The sequence below is a fragment of the Eleginops maclovinus genome, chromosome 7 (assembly GCF_036324505.1).
Source record: "Eleginops maclovinus isolate JMC-PN-2008 ecotype Puerto Natales chromosome 7, JC_Emac_rtc_rv5, whole genome shotgun sequence".
Classification (NCBI taxonomy): Eukaryota; Metazoa; Chordata; class Actinopteri; order Perciformes; family Eleginopidae; genus Eleginops; species Eleginops maclovinus.
This window is the reverse complement of record NC_086355.1, coordinates 16220610-16237020: the sequence shown is the minus strand read 5'-3', so window position 1 is coordinate 16237020 and position 16411 is coordinate 16220610. Positions and strand designations below refer to the sequence as shown.

Genomic DNA, 16411 nt, shown 5'->3' with positions numbered 1-16411 from the left:
GCATTTGGCCCCCGGGTCGTAGTTTGGACACCCATAATCTAGCGCTTAGGAGTTCTGTAGGAAAGCCTACGTGCAGGAATCTACTATTTATCTCAAGTGTTCCTCCCACTCAGAGGCCTTTGAGCTACACATGCTGTGTTCATTCCAGTTTCTCCCTCCGAGTGTCCGTCAATGATTTAAAAAAGACATTTCTGTCCTTCATACGGTGTCCCTCTGGACCCCGGAGAGAGGGACCGGGGAGCATTCAGCTGCAGGAGGGAAACAGTCCTCATGTGTATGGCCTTGATGAAATCAAACTGGGTGTTTGACCATTGCTTCTGTTGCACACGCGTGTTGTGTGTGTGGGGGTGTGTTTTTAGACACGTTGCTGGCAAAGTGCTCTGGCACTCACCAGCCAATAATTGCGCATAATTGCATCCATTTGTGGAAAAGGCAAAGATGAACATTAGTGAGATCTGTGACACGTACTGCAAAGCGTTCGTCACCTCGAGACTGAAGAAAGGTTCTTGAGGCATGTGATGTCAGGTGGGATTTCTTGGTTGCTATAGTGATCGTTGCCCCCGCGTGTGTTTAGCTTTGGTTTACACTAAATACATCAAGAGTATTTTCATTACAAATAAGAAAATTGAGGGAAAAAAACAACAATGAATCGATCCTAGTTTTGCTTCTTTAGCCCAAGCCTGACATTGTATAATTATTTTTCTGTGCCATAAAGCTTCACAGTTGTTGCCTTGTTTGTGTAAATATAACTCGCACTGTGCTGCTGTAGATAACGGGCACCTGTAGTTAAAATTGTTCCCAGCAATCTCACAATTGAGTTCTTTTTGAGTAAAGTACCCAGCGGTTGCCAGCTCTATAAAGTCTTGAAACATAACTAGACCATTATTTTGAAGATGGAGGTTTGGGTTTTTTCATAGGATTTGGTCTTTGTTGAAGGAGAAAGAGGAAGGCTTCCCAGGAGAGGCTCGATCGAGTGAATCAAGCACAGAGGTCAACACACAGCACCTGTAGTCTGTGTGTGATTGTGTACCGCAGTTGATTGTACTGCTGTGAAATCACATCGCATCCCCAACTGACATTTACTCCTACCAACATGAATTGACAGAGCACAACCCACTCAGGTGTTTCAGTCGTCCAAACTTTTAGATGTATTATTTTTATTATTCATTGCCGTGTTAGAACTAGTTGATTCATGCAGAGCTCATTACCAAAACAACCTTAAAACCACAGAGATACATTTGCAGTGCATATATATAAATTTACTCCATATAAAGACGTCTTCATAAGGAGTAAACCAAGCATACCAAAAATATTGGCATTCAATGTATAAATCATCTCTAAAAGCACAACTTCATTCCTTATATTTCATTTACTAGATTCTTCCATTGTGAGTTAATTAAGCTATTATCTTTAAGCCAATTCCTTGTTATTTGTTTAATGATAGCTATTCTTATCACAAGTAATAGGTAGGAATCTTTTTTTGTTTATTGCCTCTGGTGTTTTCCCCAGTAATAGGGTTAATGGGTTCTTGTTTAGAGAAATGCCAAAGATATTAGACATTTCTCTTAAACTGTTTCCCAGAAGTCACCCAAAACATTACATGGAATGGAGAAAACAACTATGAGATGTGATAACTGTGGTTTACCGTATCGGAGAACATCAAGGACAAAAGAATAGCACCTATGGTAAAATGCACCCGTGTCATAATCCCACTATCTGCAGTTGGCGCTGACTGACAGGTGACCCTGCTGTGCCGGCGTCATACCAAACTGACGTCTTTTCAGATGATGACGCTTCAGAGGGAAAGACGTCTTCTATCATGTGTCTTTTCTTTGCATTCTGCCCACTCGTCTTCAGTGGGCGAGATTGACACAAAAAGAATAGACGCTAGTGAGGGAAGTGTGAACACAAGGGAGGGAATCGCCATGTATCCCCAGAGGATTTACCTCGCCAGATTTCACACCTAAGGGTACTCTAGTGTTTGTGGAAAATGTTCAAATAAGTTTGACAGCCTCTCTCCTCCTCCACAGGTCCGGCCCTGTCAATCTGTTCATTACCATGCTTGTTGACCTCTGCCGCTCCCCTGAATTTCTCTCTCTGCTCTTTCTGTGTTTCTCTCTGCTGGTAATGCTAACTGGTGGGTGTAATAATGTTGCGGCTTCTCAGACCCGGATACAAACAATGCCAAATCATACTTACTGTACAACAGCGCACAATAGGCCGAGCCGGTGCCAGTATCACGCCAACGCTCGCCAACTGGACTCATCACGCTGATTGGAGAGGAGCAGAAGAGGCATCAAATGGTTTGGGGTTGGACAGATGAATAATTGGGTAAAGCACCTTATGAAAGAGCAACTTGAAAAGTAATTGCAACAAATGAAAAAAACAAAACATGTTCAAGGTAAATCAGAAATAGCTGAAATGTCACATTTGAGAGGAGTGTTATATTGTTTATGTAAACTATTCAACACTTCTTCACAGAGTCTTTACATGCCCCCGTGCCGTGGACGTCTTTCTGTCTAAGGCGCGTGGGTGTCCCTGTGGCTACAAGGACTTCTATTTCCCACGTTTTTTATTATTTTATATATGATTTATTTTCGATATTTTCAAGACACAAAGACAGCAGCAATACAATACCTTAACCCTGCAGTTGCTAACAAGACAACCTCAAGAAATAATACATCCATACAATTAGACAATATTGAAATACAAAAACAAAACAAATCAAGCAAAAATTAAACAATTAAATTAAAACTCATTTTTGGGAGCTGTTGTGGTACAGGGGGGTGACTCAGTTCTATGAATGGTAACCACATTTTTGTGAACTTTAAGTCTGAGCCCCTAATACAGTGTTTAATTTTTTCCAATTTCACAAAATATAGGGCATCCTTTATCTAATGTATGAGAGGGGGGACGAGGACACTTCCAATGCATCAGAATAACACGCCTAGCCAGCAATTTCAGCAAAATAGGATAGCAGTAAATGATAGATAGATAGATAAGTACTTTATTGATCCCAAATTGGGAAATGTTTGTAGATCATTGGGTAAGACACCAAACAGGCCGATTTAAGGGTGACAGATGTGATTGCTGAGAGTGAGTCAAACACAGACTTCCAAAACCGAGAAAGCGTGGGGCAATTCCAAAACATGTGGGCGAGATTAGCTGGTCCTTCTTGACATTTATCACAGTTAGGATCAGTGCCAGGATAGATGCCAGCTAGTTTACTTTTGGACCAGTGCACTCTGTGGACCATTTTACATTGTAAAACCCTGTTGCGGGCACAAATGGATGATGTGTTGACACGTTTCAAAATGGACTGCCAAACCTCAGTCCCTATCTCTATATTGAGGTCCTCTGACCAATTAGTGCGAAAGCTATCAGAGGGCAGAGGATGGCATGTGAAAAGAGTGTTGACCCAAAAGGTTTTTATTGGGATTTTTTTATACAACATTACAAAAACAAATATGCTTGTATAATACAAGGTAACTATTCGTAACAATTATGCATTAATACAAAGAGAACTCAATTACCCCGTCTCATGATCTGCACCGGTTCTGCATCTATTCATCCTCTTGAACATTAGATACAGATCCTTTAAGCCATCAATGAAGGTTTTCCATACGTTTTCAAACTCATGCGGTCTGACTCTTAATGTACAGGATATCTTCTCCAATGGGTGGCCTGACAGCATCCATCCCAACCAATGAGTGATGCTCCGGCTGTGAGCCCTTTTCAAATACAATACAGGTTTTGGCGTAGAGCAAGCTGAGGTCTATAAATGTTCAGTCATGGTTACTATATTTATGTCTTCCTGGATACAAACCCAACAGAAAGACGTTGGATCCACTCAGATCTGCTTTGAAATGAACTAATATGGTACTATCACAATCCCCGACTTCCCCCTGGGATTAATACATTATGTTTGATTGATTTATTAAGGTTTACTATAAACTTACTTTCATAAAAGTAAAATAGCACAGTAAAAAAATACTCTGTTAAAATGAAAGCTATGCATTTGAAAATCTACTTGGTTGAAGAACGGACTAAAGTCCAGGGTGGGAGGTTTGTCCAGTGGTCTTCATCTTAGGAGTCCCTCCAAATTGTCACAAGATAAGTTTTAGGAGTCCTGAAATGATGAATGAGGTAGAATATTTTTGTTAAATACTTGATAGTTTGACCTCTTTCAGACTAGTATTAATAATAAAACCACATGAGGAAATTCCTCCACAACTGATAATATCTTAAAGTGCTAAACCAGACATGTTGAATTTAATGTTTCTTGTTTTTTTTATGGGACATTTTATTCTGAAAAGCACCTCTTAATACCAATATATTATCCCTTAATCTATCGAATAAATATAGTGGAGTAAAAGTGGATAGTAGCATGAAATGGAAATAATACAGTACCTCAACGAACAAACTCTGAGTTAATTTCCCCTGTGGTGACCAGAGTAGTTTGTTACATCTGTTCCCGAGTTATACACTCTAGCACATTTGGTAAAAACAGAAAACTTTATTCAGCTCTTTGTAGACGCACCACTGAAATGCCAGCTGTGCACACCTCGGCGTAGGTAATTAACTCCTTGACGATCGTCTCCCGCTGCGCCCGATTAGCTGGCGAAGCGTTGGTTAATTGCAGACTTTGAACAAAAGCCTGAACCTGAGCCTGTCTGTGGGCACTGAGAGTGGGCTGTTGAGCAGTTTAATTGCAATACTATATACACATTATATAGTGATTTATTCTCACCCAGAGGCTTGGAGGAGTTCTAGTTGAAGGGCTGCAACTTATGATGGTTCTTCAACAGTGATTCACCTGTGGATTCCAATTCAATGAATAATGTGGTGTGTAAAATGCCAGAAAATAGTGAACTTGGCTAAAAACCCAAAGGTATCTACAATTTTGATGAGTTCAGAAACTATGTCCAATATGAGTCAACACCTGGAACAGCAGGGTGTCTGATCAGAGTCCTAAAATGTGATCCTTTTTTCTGGGATCAATGGGCCATTTTTTCTTTTCCAGATGTTTGAGATTATACATCCACATCGGGTTGTACCTAAACAGGTATGGAATAAGAACCTGATCTTTCCAGTTAAATAGAAGGCTCCACTACTTCAAATATCAAAACATCAGATGGATGGAAACTCAGTTCATGGGGAAAGATAATAGAAATGGCTGCAGCCTAGTTTAACATCCATGATGTGTCCATCAGCATTTTTCCAGGTAATTTTAAGCATTGATTCATTAGAGACCTTCCGTGTAACCCCTGTGACATTTTTATTACATGATAGACGGGGACTTTTCAATTAAATACTATACAGGGTTTTGTCTAAACCGGGTAACAGGGGCGCCTTTTAAACAATATTTCTGTTTGTTAAAAAAGGTATAATTACTCCAAAAATATGAAAATTGTGTTGAATAGAGCGTCAGACGGCAGAGACAGATTTGTTTTTACGGAGCTCCGAATAAATAGGGGATGGATGTCCGGTCGGTCTGCCGGTGGACGGGTGGCAGGCAGCAGGCTCACACTGAAACTGAGATTTCTGAATTACATTGTTTATTTTACTGTCTTTCTTTCTGTAGAGGAAGTAAAGAAACAGTAACTGTGGATTCATTTGTTGTTTCATTCATTCATTTGTTGTTTCAGGTGGAATATATGACTCAGCAGCTTTAAGACATGAAGAAACTGTTATTTTCCGCTTCGCTCTAATGCAATGTCTTCGTCGGAAAGTGACGTTAGCGCCTGCATACTATTTTGTGTAGAGAAAACCCTGCTATAAATTCAATATTTAATGACATGTGTTTTTTAGGTCGCATTATATGATCAATGTTTATGACACTAAACACAAGCCGTTTTTGGACATTTTTCTCTATGAACTTTTTAATGACATTATTGGTTACGTTTGTGTGTTAAAACTGAAAATGGGGCAGACTTAAGTATATCACTTTTTTAAATGATTATTACGAGATGTGGACTTTTACTAAATACCCCCCCCCCCTATAAACTGAGAGTGTCTGTGCATGAGTCTGGATCATGAGGCAGCCGTTGAGTCACTGTCTTTGTTGTAGATGGCATCAGTCTGGAGGGGATGGTGGTGCACAGAGCGGAATGCAGACCCGTCGTCAATGACAACTACATGAAGCTGAAGAAGTGAGTTCACTCTGAAATCGTTCAGCTCATGAGTTACAGTAATGGCATGTTGCAAACGGATGTTAGACGGCTTCAAACTAAAATACCAACACTCCCCAACTTATTCCACTCACTGGAACTTTCCAGTACCTTTTATCTAAAAACAGCACAGCAGTTGTTACTGGCACCGGAGGATGCAAAATGTGTCAATCATCCCTTAATTAGTAAGCTCCTGGTATTAATGAACCCCCCCGTGTCTCAGTATTTCTGTTACAGTAAAGGATCAGGCTAACTGTCCATGGATTGTTTTATAATCAGTGGAAACGATGAGTAAAGAAATGTCAGCGCAGTACTTGTTGTTTTTAAATGTTTTGTTCACCTCACTGGACAATACACAACATGTTTGAGTGTTTTGAATTAATCTTAGTCGAGAAGTTTGACATGCAATTTTATGTGGACCAACCACTCGAGTCCACTCGGCCTTTTTAAATGCTTTCTGTCTCCTCTTCATCCAAATCCATTATTCCAGCCAGTTAGTGCAAGGCATTGCTATAGCAACCGCGTCACAGTGGCAGATGCATTGCTACAATTCAACCCAAGGCAAAACACACAACACAGTTGGCTTTATTGTGTGAGACCGTTTCTGTGTCAGCCATCAAATCAGTGAGACACAGCGAGGAAAACATTCTGGAACAGTTTGAGGGAAACCTCCCCTCAGGTTTCTCACTGCAGAGAGGTGGGGATATGAAGCACTCGACACATGTGATTACACCTGGGAATAACATGGATTAAATAATATTCCTCATTCAGAGAGGTTTGTTTTTCTTCACTGAAGGGCATTTATACTGATATGAAGAAGAAGACAACTTTTTTTGGGGGGGGGGGGGGTGGTTTCCCCCAAGCAGAGTCCCTACGACCTTCGCCACCCCCGCCCAGTATACAGCCCTGGATATACAGCCCCAAATTAAGAGACCACTCCACTTCTTAAATCTTCATCTCTACATGTATGGCAGCCATTCCAGTGCCTGTTGAATTCCAACACAGAGAAATGTTGTCAGTAGTTTAGAGAATACAACAAATAAATAATAATCATTTTACTCAAACACTTACCTATAAATAGTAAAACCAGAGACACTGATAATGCTGAGCTGTATATATTGTACTTTGTTAATTGTTTTTGTCAGTTTTTTTTCAAAGTAGGACTCATCTACAAAGAACTATAGTAACTTGAAAGTAGATAAATAGTTGATAACTGTGGAGATGGATAAAGTCTCCAAAGCCTCATCATGCCTGATGATTGCTTTGTTAGCATAGATGTTTATTGTTCAAATGTCTTTATGAATATGTCACTGTAACTATAGCAAGACATCAACAGATCTTAGTCATGGCTCATAACCGTTGCTGTTTGAACGGCCATCAAATATCCAATGTGTGTAATGAGCAGCTGAGAGGAGCAATAGCTAAATAGAAAGCGGAGCAGCTGCCATAACGCGCTGGTTAAGTTTACCCTCACGGTGCTGACAGTTGTCTCCGTGCCAACAGGCACATCTGTCAACAGAAATCAAGTTAGATCACAGGAAACACAAATCAAACTTGTGTGTGTGTGTGTGTGTGTGTGTGTGTGTGTGTGTGTGTGTGTGTGTGTGTGTGTGTGTGTGTGTGTGTGTGTGTGTGTGTGTGTGTGTGTGTGTGTGTGTGTGTGTGTGTGTGTGTGTGTGTGTGTGTGTGTGTGTGTGTGTGTGTGTGTGTGTGTGTGTGTGTGTGTGTGTGTGTGTGTGTGTGTGTGTGTGTGTGTGTGTGTTAGGCTGCAGGTTCAAGAGACCACCAAGCCTCAGCGTTTTTCGCAGCAGCTGGAGAGAGCCGTCACCACCATCTTCAAGCCCGTGGCCAACCACGATTTCAATGTGAGGACTAATAACAGGAAGCTGTGTTTGTTTATATCTGAATGTGTGCGTGTGTGTAGCCAGTATGGTTTAAAACATGGTGTGACCCATTTGAGAGTGAAATGCATTAATGGAGCATGCTGCAGGGCTGAGCTGCACAATAAAAATGAATCTTTATAAACTGTCATTCAAAAGCCTGAATCAGATACCGAATGTAAAACCTTATTTATTTTTTCAATGATCAGCTTTTTATTGTGTTTTAACGATGGAAGTTGGATGATCTACAACCTGTGAATCTGTTATGTGATGTTTAAATGGCATCTGTTGAATTTCTTTAGCAACAAGGCCCAGAATTCCTTGCTTCAAGCCTTTAAATTTTTGTTTTCCTGAATTATATTTGACTGTAAACTCAACATCTTTGAGATTTGGGCTACTGATCAAACATACTTTGTTGTGATAAACGGATGTACTTTTTTTTGACTTTTTAAATGATAAACTAAAAAAAGATCATCAAATGAAATGATAATGAAAAGATCCTTGTAGTAGTTGCTACATTAATGATGTCTGTTGTGGTTCATCAGTGTTATCCCGGTTTAGGATTGGAGATGCTTTTGCTATTTTCATCTTTTGTAAATCTGCCAAGAAAGGTTTGATTTGTAAACACAGTCAGTGATAACACACACATGGAATATATCATTACACCTTTATCCCTGGTCACTTCTTATTTAAGAACCATGCACACTGGTTTTGGATCATTAAAATCCCTGATCATTTTTCAGACCTGGATTAAGTTCATACTGTGAATGCTCATTAACATTAGAAATAAAAGTGTCTTTTTTCTGGGTTTGATATCAGCCGTAGTAACGCTCCTTTTGATCGTCAGTTGGAGCACGAGAAGAAGAAGAAATCCGAGGGCAAGATGGTGAGGGCCGAGCGACAGGTGGTATTGGACATGCTCTTCTCTGCTTTTGAGAAGCACCAGTATTACAACATCAAGGACTTGGTGGACATCACCAAACAACCTGTGGTGAGCAACACACACACACACACACACACACACACACACACACACACACACACACACACACACACACACACACACACACACACACAAACTGTAAAAAAAAAGTTGACAAACAACAATACACCTGCCCACTATCCACCTTGCTTTGTAAAATTTGAACCAATCGCCCACCACATATCGTCCATGCCTGTTTACACTCCTCTGTGGCTGAAATTTGGGCTATCATGGGCGCTCGCGCGCACACACGCGGGATGAATCGATACAGTGCCGTGGATGCGCTCCAGCTCCCGGAGAACAGCGTTGTGTAGGTGCTGATGAGACCTTGAGGCCCTCCTCTCCCTCTGATTGCTTCTGATTGCATAACCATCGGCTGAGTAGGAGTCAAACACGCCAATACACTCCACACCATCATTCCTCTCCTAAAGCACTTGGCTAACACTCAAATTAACTGAACTAAAGTAACCGAAATGCCCATTATGAAAAGTCTTGAAACGCTGGTGAAAATCAGGAACAGTGGGCACTTCCCGGCCAGCTCAACAGAGACACCCAGTGGCCGCTCACACACACTGCTCGGGATTTGTTGTGATGTTTGTTTGATCTAGATGCTGCTGTCTCTTCAGAGATGAAAGCAGACTGAAGTCAGAGACTAAAGAGGGGCTGGGGGTTCAGGCAGAGTTGCAGTGAGACCATCAGTTGTTATTGAAGCAGGAGGAACCTGGTCAGTGCTTCAATGTCACGCCCAGTGTATGCATGTATGAGCATCAAAAAGTACTCAAAAGTACCAAGACTCAAATTACTCATCACTTTTTATATTGAGGCTATAATATGTGAACAGCACTGTAATGATATAGCCAGTAAAGATGGAGCAGTTTGTATTTACTTTAAATACTACCTCAATCTGTAACAGTATCATCATTTGGAGCACAGTGATGGAAAGTACATTTGTACTTGAGTACAAATAAGGTACTTAATGCTGCTGCTATACTTTTAGGGAAATCCTTTAATTTGACTCTCCTACATTTATTAATGTAACATCTACATCTATGTTAAGTTTGAACATAATGCATCTCTAGAACAAGTGGACTAAATGTTTACCTCCATCTAGGTAAACTGATACAATATATTACAACCAGTTAACATCAATCATTTGTGTCTGCAACAGTAAAATGCTGCATGATGCAACAATATTAAATCAGGTAATGTAATATATTTAATAATATATCGAATATGGAGGACATTTTTGGGAGAATCAGTGGTTTTAATTTGACATTTATGTATTCACATAAGTTCAGCATCTGAGTATTCAAACACTTATCATAATCCAGTCATTTAAAGGTATATGATTCTGAAATGTTATTTGACTGGTACGTAAAGTATCATTTTATGCTGATAATTTCACTTGTCATTTTTACATTTAAGTGTTGCTACTTTGACTGTAGAGATCTGAGTACTTCTACCGCTGCTAAAGAGTAACCAGTAACTAAACGTGTCGATTATTAATAACTACAATATGTCTCTTTCAAATGTAGTGGTGTAGAAGTACAAAGTAGCATTACATGGAAATACTCAAAAGTAAAGAGGTCCCTTCAAATGATACTTTCTTCTATAAGGGCAATATCATGTTTTCCCTAAATAATTATTGTGTCCTTCAGAATCAGAAATACTTTATTTATCCCAAACTGGGAATGTGTTTTGTTGCAGCAGCCAAATACAAAAAAGAAGCATAACAAATAATTAGAACTAAAAAATGAGAAATATACAAATGTACAAATAAGGCAATCAGAATTTAGGATAACTATAGGAGCACTCTATTGAGAAATAATATTATCAGTCAAAAGAATCTTTGACTAGATCGGGTATTGTCTCTTTTTTGGCTATGTAACCGTGTGTAAAGCTTTAAGAGGGGCTGCATTATTTTTGCATGGTATCATGTTTATCTTTAAGGTGCATTGTCTGCTCTGTTTTATGCTATCAAATATCAAAAAGGACTGACACACAGCAGAGGGTTTATCACCATCTGTTTATCCTGTTCCTCCAGACCTACCTGAAAGAAATCATGAGGGAAATCGGGATGTACAACAGCAAGGGAGCTCACAAGAGCACCTGGGAGCTGAAGCCAGAGTACCGCCACTACCAGTCTGCTGAGGAAGAGGAGATGCAGACGGTCTGAAGCAGGGACAGTCAGGCTTCAGTGACCTCCTGAACAGAGAGGCGAAACAGGAAATACTGATTTTGAGTTGATGGTTTTTCAGTTATCAGGCAGAACAGGTTGCTATGCATCAGCTTCCACAGCACTTGAACATAAAGGTGGAAAATAAAATAAACCACATGATTACATTTCCTGTGAACGCATCTGTTTCTGGTTGGTAAGAATGAGGTCAGATATTCAAGCTGAAAGTGAATGTGTTCCTCACCCGGTGCTGGGGTGTTATGCATTAACCCCAGTTCTATTTTTTCCTGCGTGTATTTTATTTCATGCTTTTTCTCAGAGTTCGACTTATAATTTGAGCTTCATGGGAGTCTTGAAAACTAACGTGAGGGGCGGTGATACATATCAATAACAGCCGGTTAATAATGTAAATAACGGGTTATATCTATGAGACTTCACTGCTCATTATGTGATCCAACACACACACCTCGGAGCTGAAGTGCAGTACTCATTACATTGAAAAATGCATTATTTGTGATTACAGTGATGGTTGTTGGCAGTGTAGTAGCGACCCCCACGGATGTATGATTTCAGTGCTTTCATGGGAGCTCAGACCCCTCCTTATGAGAGCTCAGCTCCCACATAACTCGAACCCTGCTTTTTATACTTTCTACACTACATCTAAAAACACAACATGCAAATGGTAGTTATTTCCTCCTTTATATACCCAGTTTTAAAACAAGTATTTGAATTTTGCATCAATATTAATATACTAATTAAAATGCAACCCCTTATCTGTGCTCTTCTAACCCAGACTCCATTGAGAAACTTTAACTTTTTTAACCATGAAGGTGCCGACGGCTGCCTTAATGCTGTGTAATGCAGGCCTTATCACTCCTGCGCTCTGCGTATCAGATCAAGGTAATGTGTGAAAATATTCTAAATATAAAACTTTAACTGATGTAGTTTGATACGGGTTCCTCCGGGCTTATAAAAACCCAACAGCCTGGATCTGATAGTCCTTAATGGACACTGCCAGGCTGATTGACCTTCGTTGTGATGAATTAATGTTTCCTTGTTAATTACGGCAGGACGAAGCCATATCTGACGTCAGTGCAATGCAGTAAAGGCTTTATCGCCATTTTGTTGAAGCTAATGTTTTGAAAGCCAATGACAGCTACAATCAAACCAAGTATAGAGAAGTGTAATACAAGTGCCTCTGAAACATGTCAGATTACAGATGGTCATTTGTTTCACCAAAAACCTGAACCGTCACCTTTTTTTTAATAAAGGATATTACGTCTCACTCTGCTCCACGGGATTGTGTATACAAACACCTGGTCACACGCTGATGGTTTGAAAACAATATAAAGTCATCACACAAGAAAGTGGTGGTATGAGATTTATTTTCAAATTAATCCAGAAGTTTTGGTAGATGTAACCATATTTAATCCAACCTGCGTAAGGAGTTGCTAAAATAGTATGCAGTTGAAGGAAAGCTATCTTTCAATCACACACTGTCCTGCCTTTAATTTCAAATCAAAAACGGGGCAAAACCTAGGATCAAAAACAGCGAAAGCCGAAAGTTAGACCCGTGTTCAGTGACCAATTGTGTTTGCTTCACCAGGCCTTGCATGGTGCTGCGGTCCTTAATGCGAATACAGAAGAAATAGTTCAAGAATGTTTCATGATGCCATATACTGCTCCAGTCCGTTCTTGGGGCCATTTGGGAAGCAGCAGCCAATTAAAAAGCAGATGTCGGTCCGGGTAGTTACTGCAAGAGAGAAGACAGCAATACTTCATTACTGTGATTCCTGAGATTTCCCTTAATTTTCCAACCTTTACTTTATAACAAATATATTCTGGGCTGGTATAAAAACACAGCCTGAGGAATCGGTAATACATTTAATGAAAAGGTTACTGAAACAGGTTTAACCGTTTTACCTGACTAAGACTGAATCTAAAAAGGGTTTTTTACTACTACAGCAGCGTGCATTTGCCGATTTAGTAGCAGAGTACTTACGCATTTCTCTGTGATAAGACCATCTTTGAAGAAAAGCATGTACGGGGTGATCCCGTCTTCACGGTAGTCCAGCAGCCCCACCAAGCCTTCCGAGTCTAAACTCTCTCCTGTGAAGAACTGCAGGAAGACAAAAACGACCCATTAGAATACAAGTCACTGTTTAAAGAGATGTTGTGATAACCAGCTTTAAACAGCTGCCATTAGGCCAACATTGGGAGGCTACAAACGTGTTGTGCACAGCTCTTATTTTTCAGAACTATATACCTCGTAGTTGGCAAAGTTCGCCAAGATGCTTTTGATTGCTTCTGGGGCTTCATTCTTGAAGGCCTCCACCCTGTCTGGGTGTTCCTTCTCCAAGTGATTCTTAATGCTGTACATGCCAAAAATAAAAATGTAAAAATAAGATTGAGTTACAGTTGTACACGTTACAGTTATGGCTGCATGCGTCAAACTAGACTTTTCCATCCTCGGTTCATTGAACCATCAGTGACTCACGCTTTAACATATCCTTTGATGTATGCCATGAAGGATTTCTTGGAGAATTCGACCCTCTGCAGGCTGTGGTTGAGGATGATGTCGACGCCAGAAATGGTATTTGAATCTGTGCCCTCACTCATCTCTTCGGCAGAGGCGTTAGCCCCGATCAAAGCATCATCGAAGCCCTCTACCCTGGTGACGGTCTAGACGCATTAAGCAGGGGAGCAGAGAGGAGGGCAAACTCAATTAAATTGCTTTGCACAACTTTGGCAATAACAGATTTGAAGGACCAGCTGCTTTGTCAAGAATCTCCCCCATAGTCACACCTGCTTCAATTGTACCTTGTAATATTCAGAACTGGACAGGAAAGTCTGGTTAGCTCTGCATAAAATAAAGTGGTTGTGGTTGTGCCTGTTTGGACACACCTCCTGTCCTGAGTCACCCTGACTGGCATGGTATTTAAATGACAGAGGGAGCCACATGACTCATATGTAACATCAGATCACGGTAAAGTAACTTAAAAATACCAAACAATATGACAAAGGATAAATGTGCAACTGAGGAATCAGACATGCAGTGAGGGAACAATAGGTGAATACGAGTTCAAGTGAAGTGTTGCCTCACATTTGTTTGGTTTAACACCTCTACAATTGTTTGTGTGAATAGTGTAAGTAAGTGTGACATAATATCCTAAAAACACCCTTCCATGTCTATAGTTGTTTTACACTGTTGTGCCACAGAGAGCTGGGGCCAGCCGCTGTTAAAGGCCCTCAGCTTTTAACAGATCGTGTCAGCTGACATTCAAGCTTAAAACTGTTCTGTGAATTAGGTGATATTGATTAAGTACGACTCGTGACAGCATAGTGACTACCTATTTCCCATAACACTTCATGTTAACATATCTAAACATCCTTTGAAACAGAATTGTGAAACGTGCATTTAACAAAAGACCAAGTGACAATGGAAACGAAGCTTGGCGCGGCAGTGAAAACGCGTCTATTGTGACGTTGCGTAAGCCTGACCACGGGAAAACTCCTGATTCAATCATACAGACGACTTTAACCCGTTCACCCATCAGACTCACCTTTCCTTCAACTTCATAGAACAATCCGTTTTCTGTTATCTTGAAGGTGTTGGAGAACATCTCATCACCTGCGGAAGGATAAAAATGATACTTTTTAATACAAACGTATGCGGGAAACCTTCTGGTTGCGCCACTAACTACATCTCCACATACCACAGCTAGCTTAAATTCTTCAGCAGAATCTTCTTAACCTCTTTAAACGTATTGAACTGGAGCAGGTTTGGGCTTTAAATAAAAAAGGGAAACGTGAGTCACTTTCTTCGTAGTGATGCCCAATGCTTTGGCCACGTACAGCCCGTAACTTTTTCGTGACCAACGCAATTTTCCGTTACTTAATATCCTCCACCAGCTTCCCGTATCATATACAGTTAAAATGCTAATAGTTTCCCATAGTGAAGTACCACAGTACCGTTTAGCCAACCTACCGGTATATGAGACATCAGCTAATATTAAAGCTAACCGGCCTTGGTGTCAATCGGTTATATTCACCCAAACTGGGCAGAGTCACGGTGCTATAGTTAGCACTGAGCTAATTTTGCTTCCGATAACATGCGTTAAAGAGCTAACGGTAGCTAGCCGGCTAACTGTTAAATAACCCAACACAGACATAATAATTGCCGCTACCAAATAACTACACAATACTCCACCAAACAGGATGACTTACCGCTGATGACATCCTTGTAGATGTTCATGTTTGCTGCTCAGGTGTTGGGAGTTTCACAGACAGAACGCAGGCCTGCCGCCCTAACAGCACGAAAGAGGGAAAAGAGCGAAGAGGCCGCGAGGCGTTGTATTTACATTCTCCTGACGTCATCGTAGGTCGGCCTGTTCCGGTATGTTTCATCATTTCCAACGTGCACTGCTGCCACCCTCACGTGGTGGCCGGAGGTGGTACTACACCAGCTGGACTTTTTTGCACTTCCATTAGAATTCCCATATTCGTCCCATAAAGAGGAAATATACGTCGTTACAGCAAGTATAACAAGTATAGAGACGAATAAATTGCAACACTAATATAGTGAAAAGGTATGCACATAGTATTTAAAACAAAATAAAAAAATTACAATTTACAGAAGTCCACATTCAGGTAGAGTAGTTAATAGCAGCAGTATTTATAAAAACAATAAGTGTAGCACGGTAGAATGAAGTGTAGTTTATAACATTAGTAAAATTATTATTACATAGTTACGTAAAGATTCCTGTTTTAAGGAACATTAAAGGCTGGACTTGATAGGAGTAGCAGCCAGTAGTAAATAAAAAATATTAGCAGAAAGTATTGCACATAAGTGTTTTGCATTACAACAGTGTCATTTATCTTTGTTTGTTTTTACATTATTGCACGTTGGTGGTGTTTTACAACAGAGGTGTTATAGTCCGTGTTTTTGTGAGTGTGGGGGTCTACCAGAGGCTGTGGTGGTTGTAGAGCCTGACCACTGCAGGAAGAAAAGCCCTGCGGTATTTAGAATCCGAATTCCTTTATTTGTCCCACAACGGGGTACTAAAACAGCAAGAGTGCAGTCAGTTAAAAAGAGTTGACGTACATATTATATAAAAAATGTAGGCACACGTTATTATTAATAAAAGCACAATAAGTAAAATAATCTAGTTTAAAAATGACCATATAAACTGCCCGGCCAAAA

At 40.3% G+C, this 16411-nt stretch overlaps 2 protein-coding genes across 2 annotated transcripts in view; one reads left to right on the top strand and one right to left on the bottom strand.

The window, feature by feature from the left end:
* Positions 1–11363, top strand: part of LOC134867224 (general transcription factor IIF subunit 2-like) — a 39922-nt gene extending 28559 nt beyond the window's left edge. The window contains exons 5-8 of the mRNA XM_063887625.1: positions 6071–6152; positions 7936–8035; positions 8898–9041; positions 11077–11363. Of these exons, the coding sequence (XP_063743695.1) occupies positions 6071–6152; positions 7936–8035; positions 8898–9041; positions 11077–11208 (458 nt within the window). The 3' untranslated portion in view covers positions 11209–11363. The remainder of the gene's footprint in view (positions 1–6070; positions 6153–7935; positions 8036–8897; positions 9042–11076) is intronic.
* A 1213-nt stretch (positions 11364–12576) lies between these two features.
* Positions 12577–15617, bottom strand: tpt1 (tumor protein, translationally-controlled 1). Its single transcript, XM_063887626.1, has 6 exons — positions 15436–15617; positions 14772–14839; positions 13706–13890; positions 13475–13580; positions 13211–13327; positions 12577–12961 (listed from the first exon to the last, which is right to left on the bottom strand). The coding sequence occupies exons 1-6, from the start codon at positions 15461–15463 to the stop codon at positions 12959–12961; spliced, it is 507 nt and encodes a 168-aa protein (XP_063743696.1). The 5' UTR covers positions 15464–15617; the 3' UTR covers positions 12577–12958.
* Between the last annotated feature and the right edge of the window lie 794 nt (positions 15618–16411).